Below are 20,007 nucleotides of genomic sequence, written 5' to 3'. Positions count from 1 at the left end.
CCCAGCTAAAAAGCAAATCAAAAACACCCAAACACTAATCCCTCCTCCCTGCACCATGTCCATATCCCTCCATCTCCCTCACGTCCACGTGCCTTTCCATATCCATATCCCTCCATCTCCCTCACATCCATGTGCCTGTCCAAACGTCTCTTAAAAGCCTCTAATGAATTTGCCTCCACCACCACACCAGGCATCCACCCCTCTCTGAGTAAAAAAAACTTACCCCTCACATCCCCCTGGAACCGACCCCCTCTCACCTTCAATGCATGTCCTCTGGTGTTAGACATTTCAACCCAGGAAACAGATACCCCCCGCCCCCGTCCACGCAATCGGTGTCTCTCATAATCTTGTAAACCTCTATATCAGATCTCCCCTCAGCCTCCGACACTCCAGAGAAAACAACCCAAGTTTGTCCAGCCTCTCGTGACAGCACACGCCCTCTTAAGCAGGCAGCATCCCAGTGAACCTCCTCTGCCCCCTCCCCAAAGCCTCGACATCCCTCCTGTAGTAGGAAGTCTTCTTGTCAAGTTAATTGTGACTGGCACGGGTTTCCTGCATTCCGTGATTATCTCAAGGAGACTCCTGTTTAGCGCTGGAGTGGAGTCCTTGTGTTTGTGGAGAATGATTTGTCGCTCAGTCGTGCCTTTCATTCTCGGTTGGTAGTCTGACTTCTGACCTCCTGTTTCTGCCTGGGGAGTCTGCCGTTCCTCCGCTCCTGGGCCCAGCCCTGCCAGCGCTCACTGTGTGACGGGGATTTCTCCCCGGAACCGTCACCATTGCGAAGAGCGCGCGTGCTGGGCGGCACGTGTGCTGTCTGTCAGCACGTGCACGCGTCAGTGTTGTGCGTAGGTTCGAGATTCAAGAGAGTTTAATGTCAATCCCAGGACACAGGCGCAAGGGAGAACGAAATAATCGTCACCGCTGTACCCAAAGGTTTAAAGATGAAAGGTCACTTTACTTGTCACAGGTACGTAGAAATGCGCCGGCCGAGGACGTGCTGGGGGCAGCCCGCGAGTGTGGCCATGCACACTTCCGACGCCTGCTTTAGCGTGCCCGCCACTCACCAACCCCGGTCTGTACGTCTCTGGACGGCGGAAACCCGTGCACTCACGGGGTGAGCGTACAAGCTCCTTACCCAGGGCAATGGCGCTGTCTGTCAGCGCTGTGCGCGGGGACGCGGGGAACGCATTCTGCTTCTTTGCCAGTCTTCCACCCTTCGCCCATGACCTCTAGTTGTACTCCCATCCCAACCTCAGTGGACTCGTAACTTGCTAAGCAGCCTCACGTGTGGCACCTTGTCAAAGGCCTTCTGAAAATCCAAGTACACCACATCCACCGATTCTCCTTTGTCTACCCTGCTTGTTACTTCTTCAAAGAAGGTCTAGCTTGTGCCTCCAAGTACCCTGAGAGCTCGTCCTTGATAATCAGCTCCAAATTCTTCCCAATCACTGAGGTCAGACTAATAGTTCTTCTTTCTTCTGCCTCCTTTCCTTCTTGGAAACTGGACATTTCCAATTTTCCGGTCTTCCGGAACCATTCCAGAATCTAATGATTCTTGAAAGATCATTAATAATGCCTTCATGATCTCTTCAGCCACCTCTTTCAGAACCCTGGGGTGTAGTCCACCTGGTCCAGGTGACCTTCAGACCTTTCAGTTTCCCAAGAACATTCTCTCTCGTCATGGTAACTTCACACACGTCATGTCCCCTGACACCTGGAACTCCCACCATACTGCTAGTGTCTAGACTGATGCAAGATACGTATTCAGTTCCTTCAGCATTTCATTGTCCCCCATTACTACCTCCCCAGCATCTTTTTCCGGTAGTCCAGTATCCACACTCACCTCTCTTTTACACCATGTAGTTGAAGAAATTATTGGCATCCTCTTTAATATTATTGGCTAGCTTACTTTCATATTTCATTGTTACGTTCTCAATGACTTTTTTAGTTGCCTCTGTTGATTTATAAATACCTCCAAATCCTCTAACTACCCACTAAATTTTGCTCTATTTTATACCCTCCCTTTGGCTTTTATGTTGGCTTTGACGTCTCTTGTTGGCCACGGTTGTGCCATCTTGCCTTCAGAATACTTCTTCCTCTTTGGGATGTATATATCCTGTGTCTTCCAAATTGTTCCAGAAATTCCAGCCATTGCTGCTCTGCCATCATAGCCGGCAGCATTTATTTTTCCAATCAATTTTGGCCAATTCCTCCCCCACACCTCCGTAATTCCCTCTACTCCACTCTGATACTGATACATCTGACTTTAGCTTCTCCTTCTCAAACTTCAGGGTGAATTTGATCAGATTATGATCACTGATTCCCTAAGGGTTCCTTTACCTTAAGCTCTCTAATCAATTCTGGTTCATGGCACAATACCCAATCCAGAATAGCTGATCCCCTAGTGGGCCTAACCACAAGTTGCTCAGGAAGACATCACATAGACATTCTAGAAATTCTCCCTCTCGGGATCCAGCACCAACCTGATTTTCCCAGTCTTCCTGCATATTGAAATCCCCCATGACATTGTATCATTGCCGTTTAACATGGATTTTCTATCTCCCGTTGCAAATTGTAGACCACATCCTTCCTACTGTTTGGGTGTCTGTATACAATTCCCATCAGGGTCTTTTTACCCTCGCAGTTCCGTAGCTCGACCCACAATGAGTCAACACCTTCCAACCCCATGTCACCTCTTTCTAATGATTTGATTTCACTTTTTACCCAACAGAAGAAGGCTGCCCCCTCATGATTTTGTGTGCCCCTATCAAATCCCCCCTCAATCTCCTCAGTCAGTACGTGTGTCTGTGTTGTGCGTTGATGGTCCGTGATTTTGTGTGTCTCTATCAAATCCCCCCTCAATCTCCTCAGTCGGTACGTGTGTCTGTGTTGTGCGTTGATGGTCCGTGATTTTGTGTGTCTCTATCAAATCCCCCCTCAATCTTTTCATTTGGTACGTGTGTCTGTGTTGTGCGTTGATGGTCCGTGATTTTGTGTGTCTCTATCAAATCCCCCCTCAATCTCAGTCAGTACGTGTGTCTGTGTTGTGCGTTGATGGTCCGTGATTTTGTGTGTCTCTATCAAATCCCCCCTCAATCTCCTCAGTCGGTACGTGTGTCTGTGTTGTGCGTTGATCGTCCGTGATTTTGTGTGCCCCTATCAAATCCCCCCTCAATCTTCTCAGTCAGTACGTGTGTCTGTGTTGTGCGTTGATCGTCCGTGATTTTGTGTGTCTCCATCAAATCCCCCCTCAATCTTCTCATTCGGTACGTGTGTCTGTGTTGCGCGTTGATGGTCCGTGATTTTGTGTGTCTCTATCAAATCCCCCCTCAATCTTCTCATTCGGTACGTGTGTCTGTGTTGTGCATTGATGGTCCGTGATTTTGTGTGTCTCTATCAAATCCCCCCTCAATCTTCTCAGTTAATACGTGTGTCTGTGTTGTGCATTGATCGTCCGTGATTTTGTGTGTCTCTATCAAATCCCTCCTCAATCTTCTCAGTCGGTACGTGTGTCTGTGTTGTGCGTTGATTGTCCATGATTTTGTGTGTCTCTATCAAATCCCCCCTCAATCTTCTCAGTCGGTACGTGTGTCTGTGTTGTGCATTGATGGTCCGTGATTTTGTGTGCCCCTATCAAATCCCCCCTCAATCTTCTCAGTAAGTACGTGTGTCTGTGTTGTGCGTTGATGGTCCGTGATTTTGCGTGTCTCCATCAAATCCCCCCTCAATCTTCTCAGTCGGTACGTGTGTCTGTGTTGTGCGTTGATGGTCCGTGATTTTGTGTGTCTCTATCAAATCCCCCCTCAATCTTCTCAGTCGGTACGTGTGTCTGTGTTGTGGCGTTGATGGTCCGTGATTTTGTGTGTCTCTATCAAATCTCCCCTCAATCTTCTCAGTTAATACGTGTGTCTGTGTTGTGCGTTGATCGTCCGTGATTTTGTGTGTCTCCATCAAATCCCCCCTCAATCTTCTCAGTCGGTACGTGTGTCTGTGTTGTGCGTTGATGGTCCGTGATTTTGTGTGTCTCTATCAAATCCCCCCTCAATCTTCTCAGTTAATACGTGTGTCTGTGTTGTGCGTTGATCGTCTGTGATTTTGTGTGTCTCTATCAAATCCCCCCTCAATCTTCTCAGTTAATACGTGTGTCTGTGTTGTGCGTTGATCGTCTGTGATTTTGTGTGTCTCTATCAAATCCCTCCTCAATCTTCTCATTCGGTACGTGTGTCTGTGTTGTGCGTTGATGGTCCGTGATTTTGTGTGTCTCTATCAAATCCCTCCTCAATCTTCTCAGTCGGTACGTGTGTCTGTGTTGTGCGTTGATGGTCTGTGATTTTGTGTGTCTCTATCAAATCCCCCCTCAATCTTCTCAGTTAATACGTGTGTCTGTGTTGTGCGTTGATCGTCTGTGATTTTGTGTGTCTCTATCAAATCCCCCCTCAATCTCAGTCGGTACGTGTGTCTGTGTTGCGCGTTGATGGTCCGTGATTTTGTGTGTCTCTATCAAATCCCCCCTCAATCTTCTCATTCGGTACGTGTGTCTGTGTTGTGCGTTGATGGTCCGTGATTTTGTGTGTCTCTATCAAATCCCCCCTCAATCTTCTCATTCGGTACGTGTGTCTGTGTTGTGCGTTGATGTTCCGTGATTTTGTGTGTCTCTATCAAATCCCCCCTCAATCTTCTCATTCGGTACGTGTGTCTGTGTTGTGCGTTGATCGTCCGTGATTTTGTGTGTCTCTATCAAATCTCCCCTCAATCTTCTCAGTCAGTACATGTCTGTGTTGTGTGTTGATCGTCCGTGATTTTGTGTGTCTCTATCAAATCCCCCCTCAATCTTCTCAGTTAATACGTGTGTCTGTGTTGTGCGTTGATCGTCTGTGATTTTGTGTGTCTCTCAAATCCCCCCTCAATCTCAGTCGGTACGTGTGTCTGTGTTGCGCGTTGATGGTCCGTGATTTTGTGTGTCTCTATCAAATCCCCCCTCAATCTTCTCATTCGGTACGTGTGTCTGTGTTGTGCGTTGATGGTCCGTGATTTTGTGTGTCTCTATCAAATCCCCCCTCAATCTTCTCATTCGGTACGTGTGTCTGTGTTGTGCGTTGATGGTCCGTGATTTTGTGTGTCTCTATCAAATCCCCCCTCAATCTTCTCATTCGGTACGTGTGTCTGTGTTGTGCGTTGATCGTCCGTGATTTTGTGTGTCTCTATCAAATCTCCCCTCAATCTTCTCAGTCAGTACATGTCTGTGTTGTGCGTTGATCGTCCGTGATTTTGTGTGTCTCTATCAAATCCCCCCTCAATCTTCTCAGTCGGTACGTGTGTCTGTGTTGTGCGTTGATGGTCCGTGATTTTGTGTGTCTCTATCAAATCCCCCCTCAGTCTCAGTCGGTACGTGTGTCTGTGTTGTGCGTTGATGGTCCGTGGCACTCATTCATGGAAGTATGTGGCACGTCCATCACTGAACACCTCACACACAAAATGCTCGAGGAACTCAGCAGATTGGGGGGAATAAACAGTCGGTGGATGGAGACCTCCCACTTCATACGTGCCAGTGTTTGTTAGTCTTGCTGCGTACAATTCTGACGACAATATTTTGCCACTGATCCTTGCTGAAGGTTACACTTTCCACAGGATACACGATATAATCGCCTTCTCTCTCTATGCACACACTGCTTATACTGAGGAGTGTGGTAGAACAGAGGGATCTGGGGATACAGGTCAATAATACATTGAAAGTGGCGTCACAGGTAGATAGATAGATAGATAGATACTAATGGCATTGGGGAGTATTGACCTCTTCATCCTGTCTGAGGAGCATTGCATCGATAGTAACCTGTCGCTGAAACTGCTTCTCTGTCTCTGGATGGTGCTATGTAGAGGATGTTCAGAGTTATCCATAATTGACCGTAGCCTACTCAGCGCCCTTCGCTCAGCTACCGATGTTAAACTCTCCAGTACTTTGCCCACAACAGAGCCCGCCTTCCTTACCAGCTTATTAAGACGTGAGGCGTCCCTCTTCTTAATGCTGCCTCCCCAACACGCCACCACAAAGAAGAGGGCGCTCTCCACAACTGACCTATAGAACATCTTCAGCATCTCACCACAGACAGGTAGATGGGGTTGTCATGAGAGCTTTTGACACCTTGGCCTTCATAAATCAAAGTATTGAGTAGAGGAGATTGGATGTTGTGTTGAGGTTGTATAAGACATTGGTGAGGCCTAATTTGGAGTATTGTGTGTAGTTTTGGTCACCTACCTACAGGAAAGATGTAAATGAGGTTGAAAGAGCACAGAGAAAATTTACAAGGATGTTTCCGGGTGTGGAGGACCCGAGTTACAGGGAAAGATCGAATAGGTCAGGACTTTATTCCCTGGAATGTAGAAGATTGAGGGGAGGTTTGATAGAGGTATACAAAGTCACGAGGGGTATAAACAGGGTAAACGCAAGCAGGCTTTTTCCATTGTGGTTGGGTGGGACTACAACCAGAGGTCATGGGTTAAGGGTGAAAGGTGAAAAGTTGAGGGGGATCATGAGGGGCATCTTCTTCGCTTGGAGGGGGGTGAGAGTGAGGAACGAACTGCCAGCGCAAGTGGTGCGTGCGAGCTCGATTCCCACGCTGGAGAGGCGTTTGGTTAGGTAGGAGTGCGGTGCAGGTCGGTGGCACGTTCAAGCGGCTCGGAACGGACAGAGTGGGCGGAATGGCCGTACAGGCGCGCCGTATATTTCTGCCCCTCCCCGGCTGCGCTGCCGCACTGCCGGGTGGCTGTCTGTGAAACGATGAATCGATGCCGACTCACCTCTCACCCTGAGCGTCGGGAGGAGCGAGGTGGGCGGGCTCTCTTTTATTCCCCTCGCTCTCCTGCGCTTTTGCCATAACGAGCTGCGGAGCCGATTCAGAGCTCTGGGCGGTGTCTCCCGGCCCTGGAGAAAGCCGAACGATCAGAGCGAAGAAAATACTATCACTTTTTAAAACAAGAAAACAGACCAACGGAAGATTTTAGACGGAAAACCAGAGACGCGAAGGAATGGAAGATCAGAACCAATCCTCCCTTGTTAGCTCATCCAAAGGAACAGAAGGCAATGTTGATTCATCCCCAGCGGCCTCGTCAGGAATGTCTCTCGGTAAGGAATCGGGAATTGAATATGCACCGAAGGTGGAAAACGGTGAAGGAGGTGGGGAGGGGATTTGCATCGCAGTCCGGGATAATTTTGCAAAGGCTCCTGTATATATCTGAATTTGCTCTGTGTGTGTGTGTGTGTAAGGAGGGGGCGGGCCATTTATTTGCCCTGGAGGATGATTGTGGGCGTGCAACGGGGTGCCGAGTGTTTTATTTGTAAAGCGAAAAGAAAATAGGTGCTTTAAGGTGTTTTTTTTTAAAAGCGAGGTAAATCTGCAAGAGAGCTTTAACAACGCCCGAGCCACTCGTGTGACCTTTGTTCCGCTTTGGGGTGTCGTGTCTGAGGGCCGGGCGCGCTCCCGACGCTGTTTGTGTGTTTGTGCAGAAGGAAGGCGGGGAGTGGGGCGGGGGGGCTCACATTGGAGGTAAACAAGCGCGCGGCCGCTCCTCGCTCCCGCGCACGAATGCGCGCCCGGGCCGTCGCCTTGGTTACAAGTGTATCGGAGGGTCGGACGGGAGCCTTCACGTCCCTCACGGTCGCCGCCGGGGCGCATGCGCGGCGGTTGCCGGCGAGCGGAGGGCGTGGCTGGAGGACCGAGGTCAGGTGGGCGTGGCCGGCAGTAAGACAGCCTCGGGCAGTCTGCTGCGGCGGGACCTCCCGGACACCGTGCGGGGCGGGGTGGGCGTGGCTGGAGGACCGAGGTCGGGTGTGGGGAGAGACGAATGGGCGCGGCCTGCGGCAGGACGGCCGGCTGAGAGGCTGAGCCAATCAGCTAGGGCGGGGCTTCGGTGACGCACGCGTCGTCACCCCGCCCTCCCCCCCCCCCCTCGCGCCCGGGATACAATGTTGCGCGTGCGGCTCCCGCTCGATACAAAGAGTCCGCAGTGCGGAAAGCATCGCGCATGCGCGCCCGGTTTGTCACTTGGCCTTCTGCCCCCCCCCCCCCCCCGGTGGTACCTCGGGGAGGGGGGCAAATTATCATCATTTATTTCCGAAAAGTGCTAAATCTTGTAACTTCTCCTGAGCTGGCCCCTCCGACAACACCTTTACATTATTTCAAGCCCAGCACTCGATGTGCGTTGGTGCTGACCCGCTCCTTCCTGTACTGGGTCCATGGGCACATTGGTGGGGTGTATCTGCCTCTCCTGCATCATTGGACTGCTGACCTCTAATCCCTGTTAGATTAGATCATTTTATTGTCAAAGGTGAGTCAGTAGGTGTTGTTTACTTGGTATCTTTGACAAGGTGCGACGCACGACGCTGCTTCCCAAGATAAGAGCCTGTGGGTTTAATAGGAAAGATACTAGCATGGATAGGAGATTGTCTGCTGGCAGGAGATAAAGATTGGGGAACAAAGGGGGCCTTTTGTTTTAGTTTGGCTGGCTGTGATAAGTGGAGCTCTGCAGGGATCAGTGTTGGGTCCGCTTCTCTCCACATTGCCATGATGAAATTCCTCGCTCGGGTGAGTTATCAGATGGCAATGTCCACAGCTGGCACAGATCGGTGCACAGATCGTAGGTGCAAACCACGGAAAAGTGCGTCTTCTCCTTCGCTCCCTGCCGCAAAAGGCAAGGTTTCACAGTGGCCACCCATTTTAATTCTGCTTCCTGTGTTGTGACATGTTAGTCCATGGTGAAATTTGTCACCATACGTAACAGGAAAATTATAAATCACGATAAGAAATTTTATATGTAAATTAAGTGGTGCCAAAAGAGAGGGAAAATAGTGAGGGTTGTGTTGGTGGGTTGAGAGTCGATTCACAAATCTCAGGGTGGAGGAGGAGAAGCTGTTCCTGAGATGCTCATTACGTGTCTTCGGGCTCCGGTTCCACCTCCACGGTGGCGGCAGGGAAAAGAGGGCATGTCCTGGGTGATGAGGGACTGCTGCCATTTCCTCAGGCATTGCCTTCTGACCATGTCCTTGATGCTGGGGAGGGTGGTGCCCGTGATGGACCTGGCTGAGTATTCAAATCTCTGCAGCTCTTTCTGATCCTGTGCAGTACCTCCCCCTTCTCCCCCCGGATACACCAGTTAGAGTTCTGTCCGTGGTCCATCTGTAGAAATTTGCGAGCGCCTTTGGTGTCAGACCAAATCTCGTCAAACTCCTAATGAAACATAGGCACTGTCTTTGTGTCTGCATGGACCAGATCCTCAGAAATATTAACCCGCAGGAACTTGAAACTGCCCGCTCTCTCCACTTTTGATCCCTCTATGAGGATTGGTACGTGTTCCTTCATCTTGCCCTTCCTGCAGTCCACAATCGGCTCGTTCGTCTTACCGACGTTGAGTGCCAGGTTGATGCTGCGGCACCACTCCACCAGTTGGCATATCTCACTCCTGTACGCCCTGTCGTCACCGCCTGAGATTCTACCGGCTAGTGGTTGTACCGTCAGCAAATTTATAGATGGTATCTGAGCTGTGCCTAGCCACACAGTCATGGGAGTAGGGCAGCGGGCTCCAGACACGCCTCTGGGGTGCGCCAGTGATCGTCAGCAAGGAGGGGGTGTGCCAAGCCCATGTCTGCCGTCTATAAACTTACTGACGACGCAGCTGTTCTCAGGTAGAGGATTGGCGTCTCGTATTCCACCTCGGGAATTCCACCATCTCGTATTCCACCCAACCGCATCGACGCTGATTTCTCTGCCTCCCCCTCCCCCCCTGCACCCCCCTCTATACCCCTGTTCTCGGTTAGAGGATTGGCATCTCGTATTCCACCTGGGCAGCCCCTAACCCAACCGCATCGACGCCGATTTCTCAAATTTCCAGTGCTTTCCTCTCCCCCCCCCCCACCCCCCACTTCTCTCTCTTCAGTTCCCCCGTCCTGGTTCCCCTCTCGCCACTTCTCTCCTCACCTGCCCACACCCCTCTCAATACCGGAGACCCTGTCAATACTCACAGCACTCTCTATGCCCCTTTTAATACCCCACATTCCTGTCGAAAGCTTGTATACCCACAATCTCCTCTCTATATGCCACGCCATCTCTCACCCTTCTCAGTACCCCACAATCACTGCCTCTGTCCCCCTGCCTCCCTCGCGTGCCCCCTGTCCCCCTCTACACCCCTGCTGTGAGGGGCTGTAACTTCTGGTTCTCTTTCTCCCCCCCCCCTTCCAGAATTCCCTCAGATAGAATTTAAAACAGTACAGACATTTCAGCCCGTCGTTTTATGCCGACCTTTTAATCTACTCTAAGATCCTTCAAAGAGTCTCTTAAATGTCCCTCGTGTGCCTCCACCACTGCCCCCGAAGTATTCTGGCTTCTGCCCCCTTCCTGTCACCTATCCAGTCCTGGTGAAGGCTCTTGGCCTGCTTAATCCTCTCAAGTCGAGCCACTTTTATTGTCATTTCGACCATAACTGCCGGTACAGTACACAGTAAAAACGAGACGACGTTTTTCAGGACCATGGTGCTACATGAAACAGCACACTGAACTATGTAAAACAACACACAAAAAAGCTACACTAGACTACAGACCTACCCAGGACTGCATAAAGTGCACAAAACAGTGCAGGCATTACAATAAGAAATAAACAGGACGATACACAGGCACAACAGAGGGCAGTAGGTTGGTGGTCCGATGGCTCGGGGGAAAGACTGTTACATAAATAATCAGCTGAATGGCAGCGTCCGGGATTCTGTCCGTTTCTGTACTCCCACCGAGTATTTCGTTGCCGCAGATGTAGTCCAATCTACTGTCCATTGGAGAGCAGAATGGACGGGAGAGCCGGCCAGCTAGGGCTTGCTTTTTTCCTGGCCCGGACTCCTGCCCGCTCGCCTCACTTCCACCTCCTCGCACACCGCTTACGCCGTCCCCAACTCCGGCCACCGGCATCAGGCAACTCCGAGGCCCGATTCCCTCAGCAAGCCGAGGTCGCGCAATCTAACCAGCAGATTTTCATGAAGGTTTGTTTTTGGGCGATCTCTGTATTGCAGCAGTAACTGGCGATGGTAGATAGTCGCTCTGTTATCCATTGCCCTGAACCCTAACTGTGCCTTAAAATTAAATTTAAAAAGCTGTTAAAGTAGCCGCGGATCCGAAAGGCCGCTGCTGCCGTGTGCCGCGGTGGTAAATCACAGGTGCTGCCCCCTGCATACTGAGTGGAACACCCTGCCAGGGGCAGGTACATGGGGAACGTTTCAGGAAACTCTTGGACACATGGCTGATAGAAGAATGGAGGGGTATGAGGGAGGGAAAGGTCAGATTGATCTTGAAGTTGGTAGAGCGACAGAATCGACAAGAGTCTGCCTCACCCCGGGACGTGAAGGGTCAGTCCGTTAAACACCGCGCCGACGTACGTCATTAACCGCATCGGAACCGCGAGCTGCAGAGAGAATCGGTCAGGGGTTCATTAGCGGTTGGCAGTCTGGAGGAACGGGGACCTCGGGCTCCACGTCCACAGATCCCGCCAGGTTGATGGGGGTGGGGGTGGGGGGGGGGTCGAGGTTTGGTCTGTTGGCTCTGAGAGAACTGGTTCGTTCGTGGTTGTTCCACCGTTTTATGTGTGCCGAGAATCTCTTTGGAGTAGGTTTCTACACCGTAAGCACGTCGATCTGCCCCCTCCCAGCCACAGAGCCCTCCGCTGTTCGGGCATCCACGTGCCTATCCAAATGGCCCCGATGTATCTGCAACCACCGGTGCCCCTGACAGCGTTCCACACACACTCTGGTGTTTTAGAAACATGGAAAACCTGCAGCACAATACAGGCCCTTCGGCCCACGATGCTGTGCTTACTTTAGAAATTACCTCGGGTTACCCATAGCCCTCTATTTTTCTGAGCTCCATGTACCTGTCCAGGAGCCTCTTAAAAGACCCTATCGTATCCGCCTCCACTACTGGCAGCCCATTCCACGCACTCACCACTCTCTGCGTTATTTTTTTTTAAAAACTTAAGCCCTGACATCTCCTCTGTACCTAGTTCCAAGCACCTTAAATCTGTGCCCCCTCGTGTTAGCCATTTCAGCCCTGGGAAAAAGCCTCTGACTATCCACATGCCTCTCGTCATCTTTTATTTAAAAATAAAATCCTCTGACATCTCCCCTATACTTTCCTCCTCGTCACGCCTCCTCACATCAGCCACATCAGCCCTGGGGAAAAGCCTCTGACCGTCCACTCGGTCTGTGTCTCTTCTCATCTTCTACACCTCTGTCAAGTCTCCTCTCATCCTCCTTCACTCCAGAGAGAAAAGCCCCAGCTCGCTCAGCCTCTCCTCACAAGACATGCTCTCTAATCCAGGCAGCATCCTGGTGAATCTCCTGTGCACCCTCTTTAATCCAGACAGCATCCTGGTGAATCTCCTGTGCACCCTCTCTAATCCAGGCAGCATCCTGGTGAATCTCCCTCTGCACCCTCTCTAATCCAGACAGCATCCTGGTGAATCTCCTGTGCACCCACTCTAATCCAGACAGCATCCTGGTGAATCTCCTCTGCACCCTCTCTAATCCAGGCAGCATCCTGGTGAATCTCCTGTGCACCCTCTCTAATCCAGACAGCATCCTGGTGAATCTCCTCTGCACCCTCTCTAATCCAGGCAGCGTCCTGGTCAATCCCCTCTGCACCCTCTCCAATCCAGGCAGCATCCTGGTCAATCTCCTCTGCACCCTCTCTAATCCAGGCAGCATGCTGGTAAATCTCCTCTGCACCCTCTCTAATCCAGACAGCATCCTGGTGAATCTCCTCTGCACCCTCTCTAATCCAGGCAGCGTCCTGGTCAATCTCCTCTGCACCCTCTCTAATCCAGGCAGCGTCCTGGTGAATCTCCTCTGCACCCTCTCTAATCCAGACAGCATCCTGGTGAATCTCCTCTGCACCCTCTCTAATCCAGGCAGCATCCTGGTGAATCTCCCTCTGCACCCTCTCTAATCCAGACAGCATCCTGGTGAATCTCCTGTGCACCCACTCTAATCCAGACAGCATCCTGGTGAATCTCCTCTGCACCCTCTCTAATCCAGGCAGCATCCTGGTGAATCTCCTGTGCACCCTCTCTAATCCAGACAGCATCCTGGTGAATCTCCTCTGCACCCTCTCTAATCCAGGCAGCGTCCTGGTCAATCCCCTCTGCACCCTCTCTAATCCAGACAGCATCCTGGTGAATCTCCTCTGCACCCTCTCTAATCCAGGCAGCGTCCTGGTCAATCTCCTCTGCACCCTCTCTAATCCAGGCAGCATCCTGGTGAATCTCCTCTGCACCCTCTCTAATCCAGACAGCATCCTGGTGAATCTCCTCTGCACCCTCTCTAATCCAGGCAGCATCCTGGTGAATCTCCTCTGCACCCTCTCTAATCCAGGCAGCATCCTGGTGAATCTCCTCTGCACCCTCTCTAATCCAGGCAGCGTCCTGGTCAATCTCCTCTGCACCCTCTCTAATCCAGGCAGCATCCTGGTGAATCTCCTCTGCACCCTCTCTAATCCAGACAGCATCCTGGTGAATCTCCTCTGCACCCTCTCTAATCCAGGCAGCGTCCTGGTCAATCTCCTCTGCACCCTCTCTAATCCAGGCAGCATCCTGGTGAATCTCCTCTGCACCCTCTCTAATCCAGACAGCATCCTGGTGAATCTCCTCTGCACCCTCTCTAATCCAGGCAGCATCCTGGTGAATCTCCTCTGCACCCTCTCTAATCCAGGCAGCATCCTGGTGAATCTCCTGTGCACCCTCTCTAATCCAGACAGCATCCTGGTGAATCTCCTCTGCACCCTCTCTAATCCAGGCAGCGTCCTGGTCAATCCCCTCTGCACCCTCTCTAATCCAGACAGCATCCTGGTGAATCTCCTCTGCACCCTCTCTAATCCAGGCAGCGTCCTGGTCAATCTCCTCTGCACCCTCTCTAATCCAGGCAGCATCCTGGTGAATCTCCTCTGCACCCTCTCTAATCCAGACAGCATCCTGGTGAATCTCCTCTGCACCCTCTCTAATCCAGGCAGCATCCTGGTGAATCTCCTCTGCACCCTCTCTAATCCAGACAGCATCCTGGTGAATCTCCTCTGCACCCTCTCTAATCCAGACAGCATCCTGGTGAATCTCCTCTGCACCCTCTCTAATCCAGGCAGCGTCCTGGTCAATCTCCTCTGCACCCTCTCTAATCCAGGCAGCGTCCTGGTCAATCTCCTCTGCACCCTCTCTAATCCAGGCAGCGTCCTGGTGAATCTCCTCTGCACCCTCTCTAATCCAGGCAGCATCCTGGTGAATCTCCTCTGCACCCTCTCTAATCCAGGCAGCGTCCAGGTGAATCTCCTCTGCACCCTCTCTAATCCAGGCAGCGTCCAGGTGAATCTCCTCTGCACCCTCTCTAATCCAGGTAGCATCCTAGTGAATCTCCACAGCACCCTCTCTAATCCAGGCAGCGTCCTGGTCAATCCCCTCTGCACCCTCTCTAATCCAGACAGCATCCTGGTGAATCTCCTCTGCACCCTCTCTAATCCAGGCAGCGTCCTGGTCAATCTCCTCTGCACCCTCTCTAATCCAGGCAGCATCCTGGTGAATCTCCTCTGCACCCTCTCTAATCCAGACAGCATCCTGGTGAATCTCCTCTGCACCCTCTCTAATCCAGGCAGCATCCTGGTGAATCTCCTCTGCACCCTCTCTAATCCAGACAGCATCCTGGTGAATCTCCTCTGCACCCTCTCTAATCCAGACAGCATCCTGGTGAATCTCCTCTGCACCTTCTCTAATCCAGGCAGCGTCCTGGTCAATCTCCTCTGCACCCTCTCTAATCCAGGCAGCATCCCAGTGAATCTCCTCTGCACCCTCTCTAATCCAGGCAGCGTCCCGGTGAATCTCCTCTGCACCCTCTCTAATCCAGGCAGCATCCTGGTGAATCTCCTCTGCACCCTCTCTAATCCAGGCAGCGTCCCGGTAGATCTCCTCTGCACCCTCTCTAATCCAGGCAGCATCCTGGTGAATCTCCTCTGCACCCTCTCTAATCCAGGCAGCGTCCCGGTGAATCTCCTCTGCACCCTCTCTAATCCAGACAGCGTCCTGGTGAATCTCCTCTGCACCCTCTCTAATCCAGGCAGCGTCCTGGTGAATCTCCTCTGCACCCTCTCTAAAGATTCCTCATCCTTCCTATTGTTCAGTTTAATATCAGAGAATGCATACAGTGTACAATCTGAAATTCTTACTCTTCACAGGCACCCATGAAACGGGGAAAACCCCCAAAGATGAATTACAGAAATGTCAGAACCCCCCCAAAGCCCCCCTCCCCCCCCACACACAAGCAGCAGCAAAAGTATCACCCCCCCCCCCCGCTTTCCCCTTACTCGCTCCAGCAAACGCACTGGACCCCCCCCCTCCCCCCGCAAGCAATAGCAAAGCTTCCCAGAGACCACGATCTGAAGCTTATTAAAGAAAACAGCTCCCAGCACTTCGCCATCTCTGGCAGCCCGCCATCTCTGTCTCTCTCCATCGATGGGGAGAGGTCGCTCCTGCAACATCGGGCGCTGAGAGACTAGCTCGGCGTTTCGATGTCACAATCTGCCGCGTCGCTTCTCAGAATCCCCCGACGTGGGGACGGACGCTCCCCTCCCCCCCCCCCCCCCCACCGCGGCACTTTATTCCTCTCCGAGCACCAATGGCATCGGAGACGACTTCACAACGACCCGAGTTCGATTCCTGCCGTCGCCTTAAAGGAGTTTGCGCGCTCTCACCCGTGACCCTGCGACTCCCCTCCAGGTGCCCCGTTTCCTCCCTCGGTACTGGTTGTAGGTTAACTGGTCGTTGTAAACTTACCCCTGATTCGGCTAGGGCTAAACTGGGGTTTGCCGGACACCCGTGACTCGAATGGGCTGTATAATAAAAAAAAAATACAGTCGCTCTAGGCACAGGAGTGTCTGTTCGTAAGGTGACTGACAGGCAATGATAAAGTGGTGGTGGCCGGTGGGTGGAGGGGCTGATCAGCCTCACTGCTTTTGGGGAGGGGGACCGTCTTTGAGCCTGGTGGTCCTGGCGTGGATGCCCTGCAGCCTCCTCCCCGATGGGAGTGGGACGGACGTGAGCAGGGCGGGCGATGTCACTGGCCCCTTTTCCAGCACCTTTCCGCCCGAACATCCTTGAGGTTGGGTAGGCTGGTGCCGGTGATGCGTTGGGCCGCTTGGCTACCCGTGGTAGGGCCGCCCCGCCCGCCGAAGTCGGGCTTGTTATATGCCCCCCCTGCGGGCGCAGAGGTCCTTGGCGGACAGGGCCGGGATGGGGGGACTTGGTCCCGCTACCCTTCGCCCGCTAGGTTTCTGAGCACAGCCATTCGGGCGTCAGCGTACGAGATGCTGGAGCAAGTGTCATGAGCCCAGCCGTAGGAGGGGCATCACTGAAAACCTGGAGAGGGTTCACGGGGCTGTTTACCGGGACGGGAGGGTTGAGGAAGGCAGCACCCATCATCAGGGACCCTCCTCGCCTCTCTTCTTACGGAGCCTGGGGTCTCCCACCATCAGGTTCAGGAACAGTTACTACCCCTCAACCACCAGAGGGGACAACTTCACTCGCCCCATCGCTGATCTGTTCCCACAGCCTACGGGCTCGCTTTCAAGGACTCTTCATCTCAATTCCTCAATATTTATTGCTTACTTATTTATTATTGTTAAATTCTCTTTTACATTTGCCCAGGTTGTTGTCTTTTGTACATTGGTTGTTTCCCACCCTGTTGGGTGCCAGCTTTCAATGATTCTATCATGGTTCTTGACTTTACTGTGTATGCCTGTGTTTTTTTGGAAGAAAACACTAATCTCGGGGTTGTATGTGGAGACGCATGTATTTGATAACAAATTTGCTTTGAAATTTGAGCTGTATAAGGAGAGACTGGACCGAGTGGGACTGTTTTTCCAGATGTTCAACCCAGATAAGTGTGAGGTGGTTCATTTTGGTCGGTCAAACATGGTGGCAGAATATAGTATTAATGGTAAGACTCTTGGCAGTGTGGAGGATCAGAGGGATCTTGGGGTCCGAGTCCACAGGACGCTCAAAGATGCTACGCAGGTTGACTCTGTGGTTAAGAAGGCAGACGGTGCATTGGCCTTCATCAATTGTGGGATTGAGTTTAAGAGCTGAGAGGTAATATAGGACCTTGGTCAGACCCCACTTGGAGGACTGTGCTCAGTTCTGGTCACCTCACTGAAAGAAGAATGTGGAAACCACAGAAAGGGTGCAGAGGAGATTTACAAGGGTGTTGCCTGGATTGGGGAGCATGCCTTTTGAAAACAGGTTGAGTGAACTCGGCCTTTTCTCCTTGGAGCGACGGAGGATGAGAGGTGACCTGATAGAGGTGTACAAGATGATGAGAGGCATTGATTGTGTGGATAGTCAGAGGCTTTTCCCCAGGGCTGAAATGGCTAGCATGAGGGGGCATAATTTTAAGGTGCTGGGGGGTAGGTACGAGGGGGATGTTGGAAGTAAGTTTCACTCAGAGATTGGTGAGTGCGTGGAATGCGCTGCCTGCAATGGTGGTGGAGGCGGATACGGTAGTCTTCTTAAGAGAATCTTGTGTACATGGAGCTTAGAAGAATAGAGGGCTATGTGGTAGGGAAATGCTAGGCTGTTTTTGGACATTGTGGGCCGAAGGGCCTGTAATTTGCTGTAGATCTCTGTTCTATGTACAGGCCACGTCGGGTATTGAACCCAGGCCACTGACGTTGTGGTGGAGTTACGTTACCCTTTGTACTGCTGCTTAAATAAATGACTTAAGCTGGATTATTACAGCACGCCCACGAGGCACTAGCCCCAACCCGCACACCTTTGGAATACGGGAGCACCTGGAGGATTCGGATGGAGCACACAAACTCGGATAGAACGTACAAATGGAGCGCGGATCACTGGCACCGTGACTCTGTAATGCTAACCACCTTGCCTTGTGGACGTCCAGTCATAAACCATTTTTTGTGCATTTATTGTGTTTTTTGTTGAATTGTATTCTTTATATTATTGTGTTTCTTCCCCCCCCCCCCCCGGATCCAGAGTAACAATTATTTTGTTCTCCTTTACACTTGTGTACTGGAAATGACGTTAAACAATCCTGAGCCATACTTTGGTAGAGAGGGGCAGGTAAGGTCCAACCCGTTTATTGAGTCTGGAGTTACCGTGTAGACTTGCGTTGTGAGCCTCCTGTGTCAAGTGGAATCAGAACTGGGTTTAACATCACTGGTACGTGTGTGGTCCCGTGGTTGCAGAACTTTGCAATGCACAAAGACTATATAGTAAAAAGTTAAATTAGTGCAAAAAAGACACGGAGGTAGTGCACGTGGGTTGATTGTCTGTTTGGAAATCGGATGGCGGAGGGGAAGAAGCTGTTCCTGAATTGCCGAGTGTGTGTGTGTGTGTGTGTGTGTCTTCAGGCTCCTGTACCACCTCGATGGTCGTAATGAGAAGAGGGCAGGTCCTGGGTGGTGAGAGGCATTAATAATGGATGCCGGCTTTCTGTTTTTTTTTGAGGCATCTCCTTTTGAAAGTGCCCTCGATGGTGGGGAGGGTTGTGCCCGCGATGGAGCTGGCTGAGTTTGCAACCCGATTCTGTGCAGTCCCCCCCCGCCCACCACACCAGACAGCTATGCGGCTGGTCTGAACATTCTCCACAGTACGTCTGTAGAAATTTGCAAGAGCGTTTGGTGACAAACCCCAAAGTTCGAAGTACAGTTATTACAGGTAGTCCCCAAGTTACGAACATCCGACTTACAAACAACTCGTACTTTCGAACCGAGGAAGGAGAGCGCCATCTGCCATTTTAAGTCGGATTGCGACACCGTCCGCCATTTTAAGTCGTCGCCCTTGACACTGTGTTGAGTGTGTAATTTTGTATTTGGCTTAAATTTTTCTTAGGAAGATTCACCCTGATTTCCAAACCCCCCCCCCCCCACTTCCTGGTGGCGCGGTGAGATCAGCACCGGGCTGGAGAACGGAGGTTCCCGAGTTCAATCCAGCGACAGACCGCTCCCGAGCGCGCTCTCCCATCCGTGCCGGGTTGATGTCGAGCTCGCAACTCGACCTCGTTTTAAAAAAAACACTGCCACCTCCAGTTTAAATTCCCACGCGGAATATTGTGGAGGATCAAATACCCAAACCCAGCACAGCCCCCACTTGTCCCATTTAACCTGTCTCAGTGCGGTGGACTTTAGGACCCGGGGAATTCAGTGCGGTGGCCCTTGGGAGCCGGCGGAGCTCGGGACCCGCCGCCCGCAGTGCTTCCGTTAGGTTGACGGGAAGCGATCACGATTGAAAATAAAGTGGAAATAATAAAGCGATTGGAAAGAGGTGAAACGCCATCGGTCATTGGAAAAGCGTTAAGGCTACAGTCGGTCAACAATCAGAACAATTTTAATGGAGCATGTGAAAGGCCCTGCCCCGATGAAAGCTACAATTATTACTAAGCAACACAGTGGTTTAATTATTGGAATACATACGTTTCTTAAGTGTTTTATATGCATGGAAAGTTAAAATATATACTATATACTAAGACAAACGTTTGACTAACTGACGCTAAATACTACCGGATGTACCTGTTCTGACTTGCGTACAAATCTGACTTAAAGACGGACTCGGGAACGGAACTCGTTCGTAACCCGGGGACTGCCTGTATGCGTTATTCAGTCATGAGATTCGTCTCCTGACGGGAAGCTGTGACAGCGAGAAGCCCCACCCCCGGAGGGGAAAAAAAACATTAAAACGACTAATAAGCACCCGACGTGCGGACAAATGCCGCAAACAGTAAACGCAAGCGACTCGCGTCCTGCAGTCCAGCTGCGGGCCCTTGGGTCAGCGCAGAGTAAATGTTGTGGGGCAGTGAGCTGAACTGGCCTGTCCTTTGCCTCGGGGGCCCCGACACATTTGGCCCCGTTGGGATAAGGACCGTCCAGACATTGGGTTCAGTCGCTTTAATACGCCGTGGGACCTGGACCCCCGCTGCCTCGATTCGGCCTG

General features: G+C 51.6%; 1 protein-coding gene across 2 annotated transcripts in view; it reads left to right on the top strand.

Annotated features, from left to right (window-relative positions):
* Nucleotides 1-6,740: 6,740 nt before the first annotated feature.
* Nucleotides 6,741-20,007, top strand: part of LOC140717746 (reticulon-3-like) — a 46,179-nt gene continuing 32,912 nt past the window's right edge. The window contains exon 1 of one of the 2 annotated variants that reach the window (XM_073031459.1): nt 6,741-7,120. In XM_073031459.1, the coding sequence (XP_072887560.1) occupies nt 7,024-7,120 (97 nt within the window). In that variant the 5' untranslated portion in view covers nt 6,741-7,023. The remainder of the gene's footprint in view (nt 7,121-20,007) is intronic. The other variant, XM_073031460.1, reaches the window with a different exon arrangement.

Source organism: Hemitrygon akajei, chromosome 28, assembly GCF_048418815.1.
Source record: "Hemitrygon akajei chromosome 28, sHemAka1.3, whole genome shotgun sequence".
Lineage (NCBI taxonomy): Eukaryota > Metazoa > Chordata > Chondrichthyes > Myliobatiformes > Dasyatidae > Hemitrygon > Hemitrygon akajei.
This window is presented reverse-complemented; position numbering and strand designations above follow the sequence as displayed.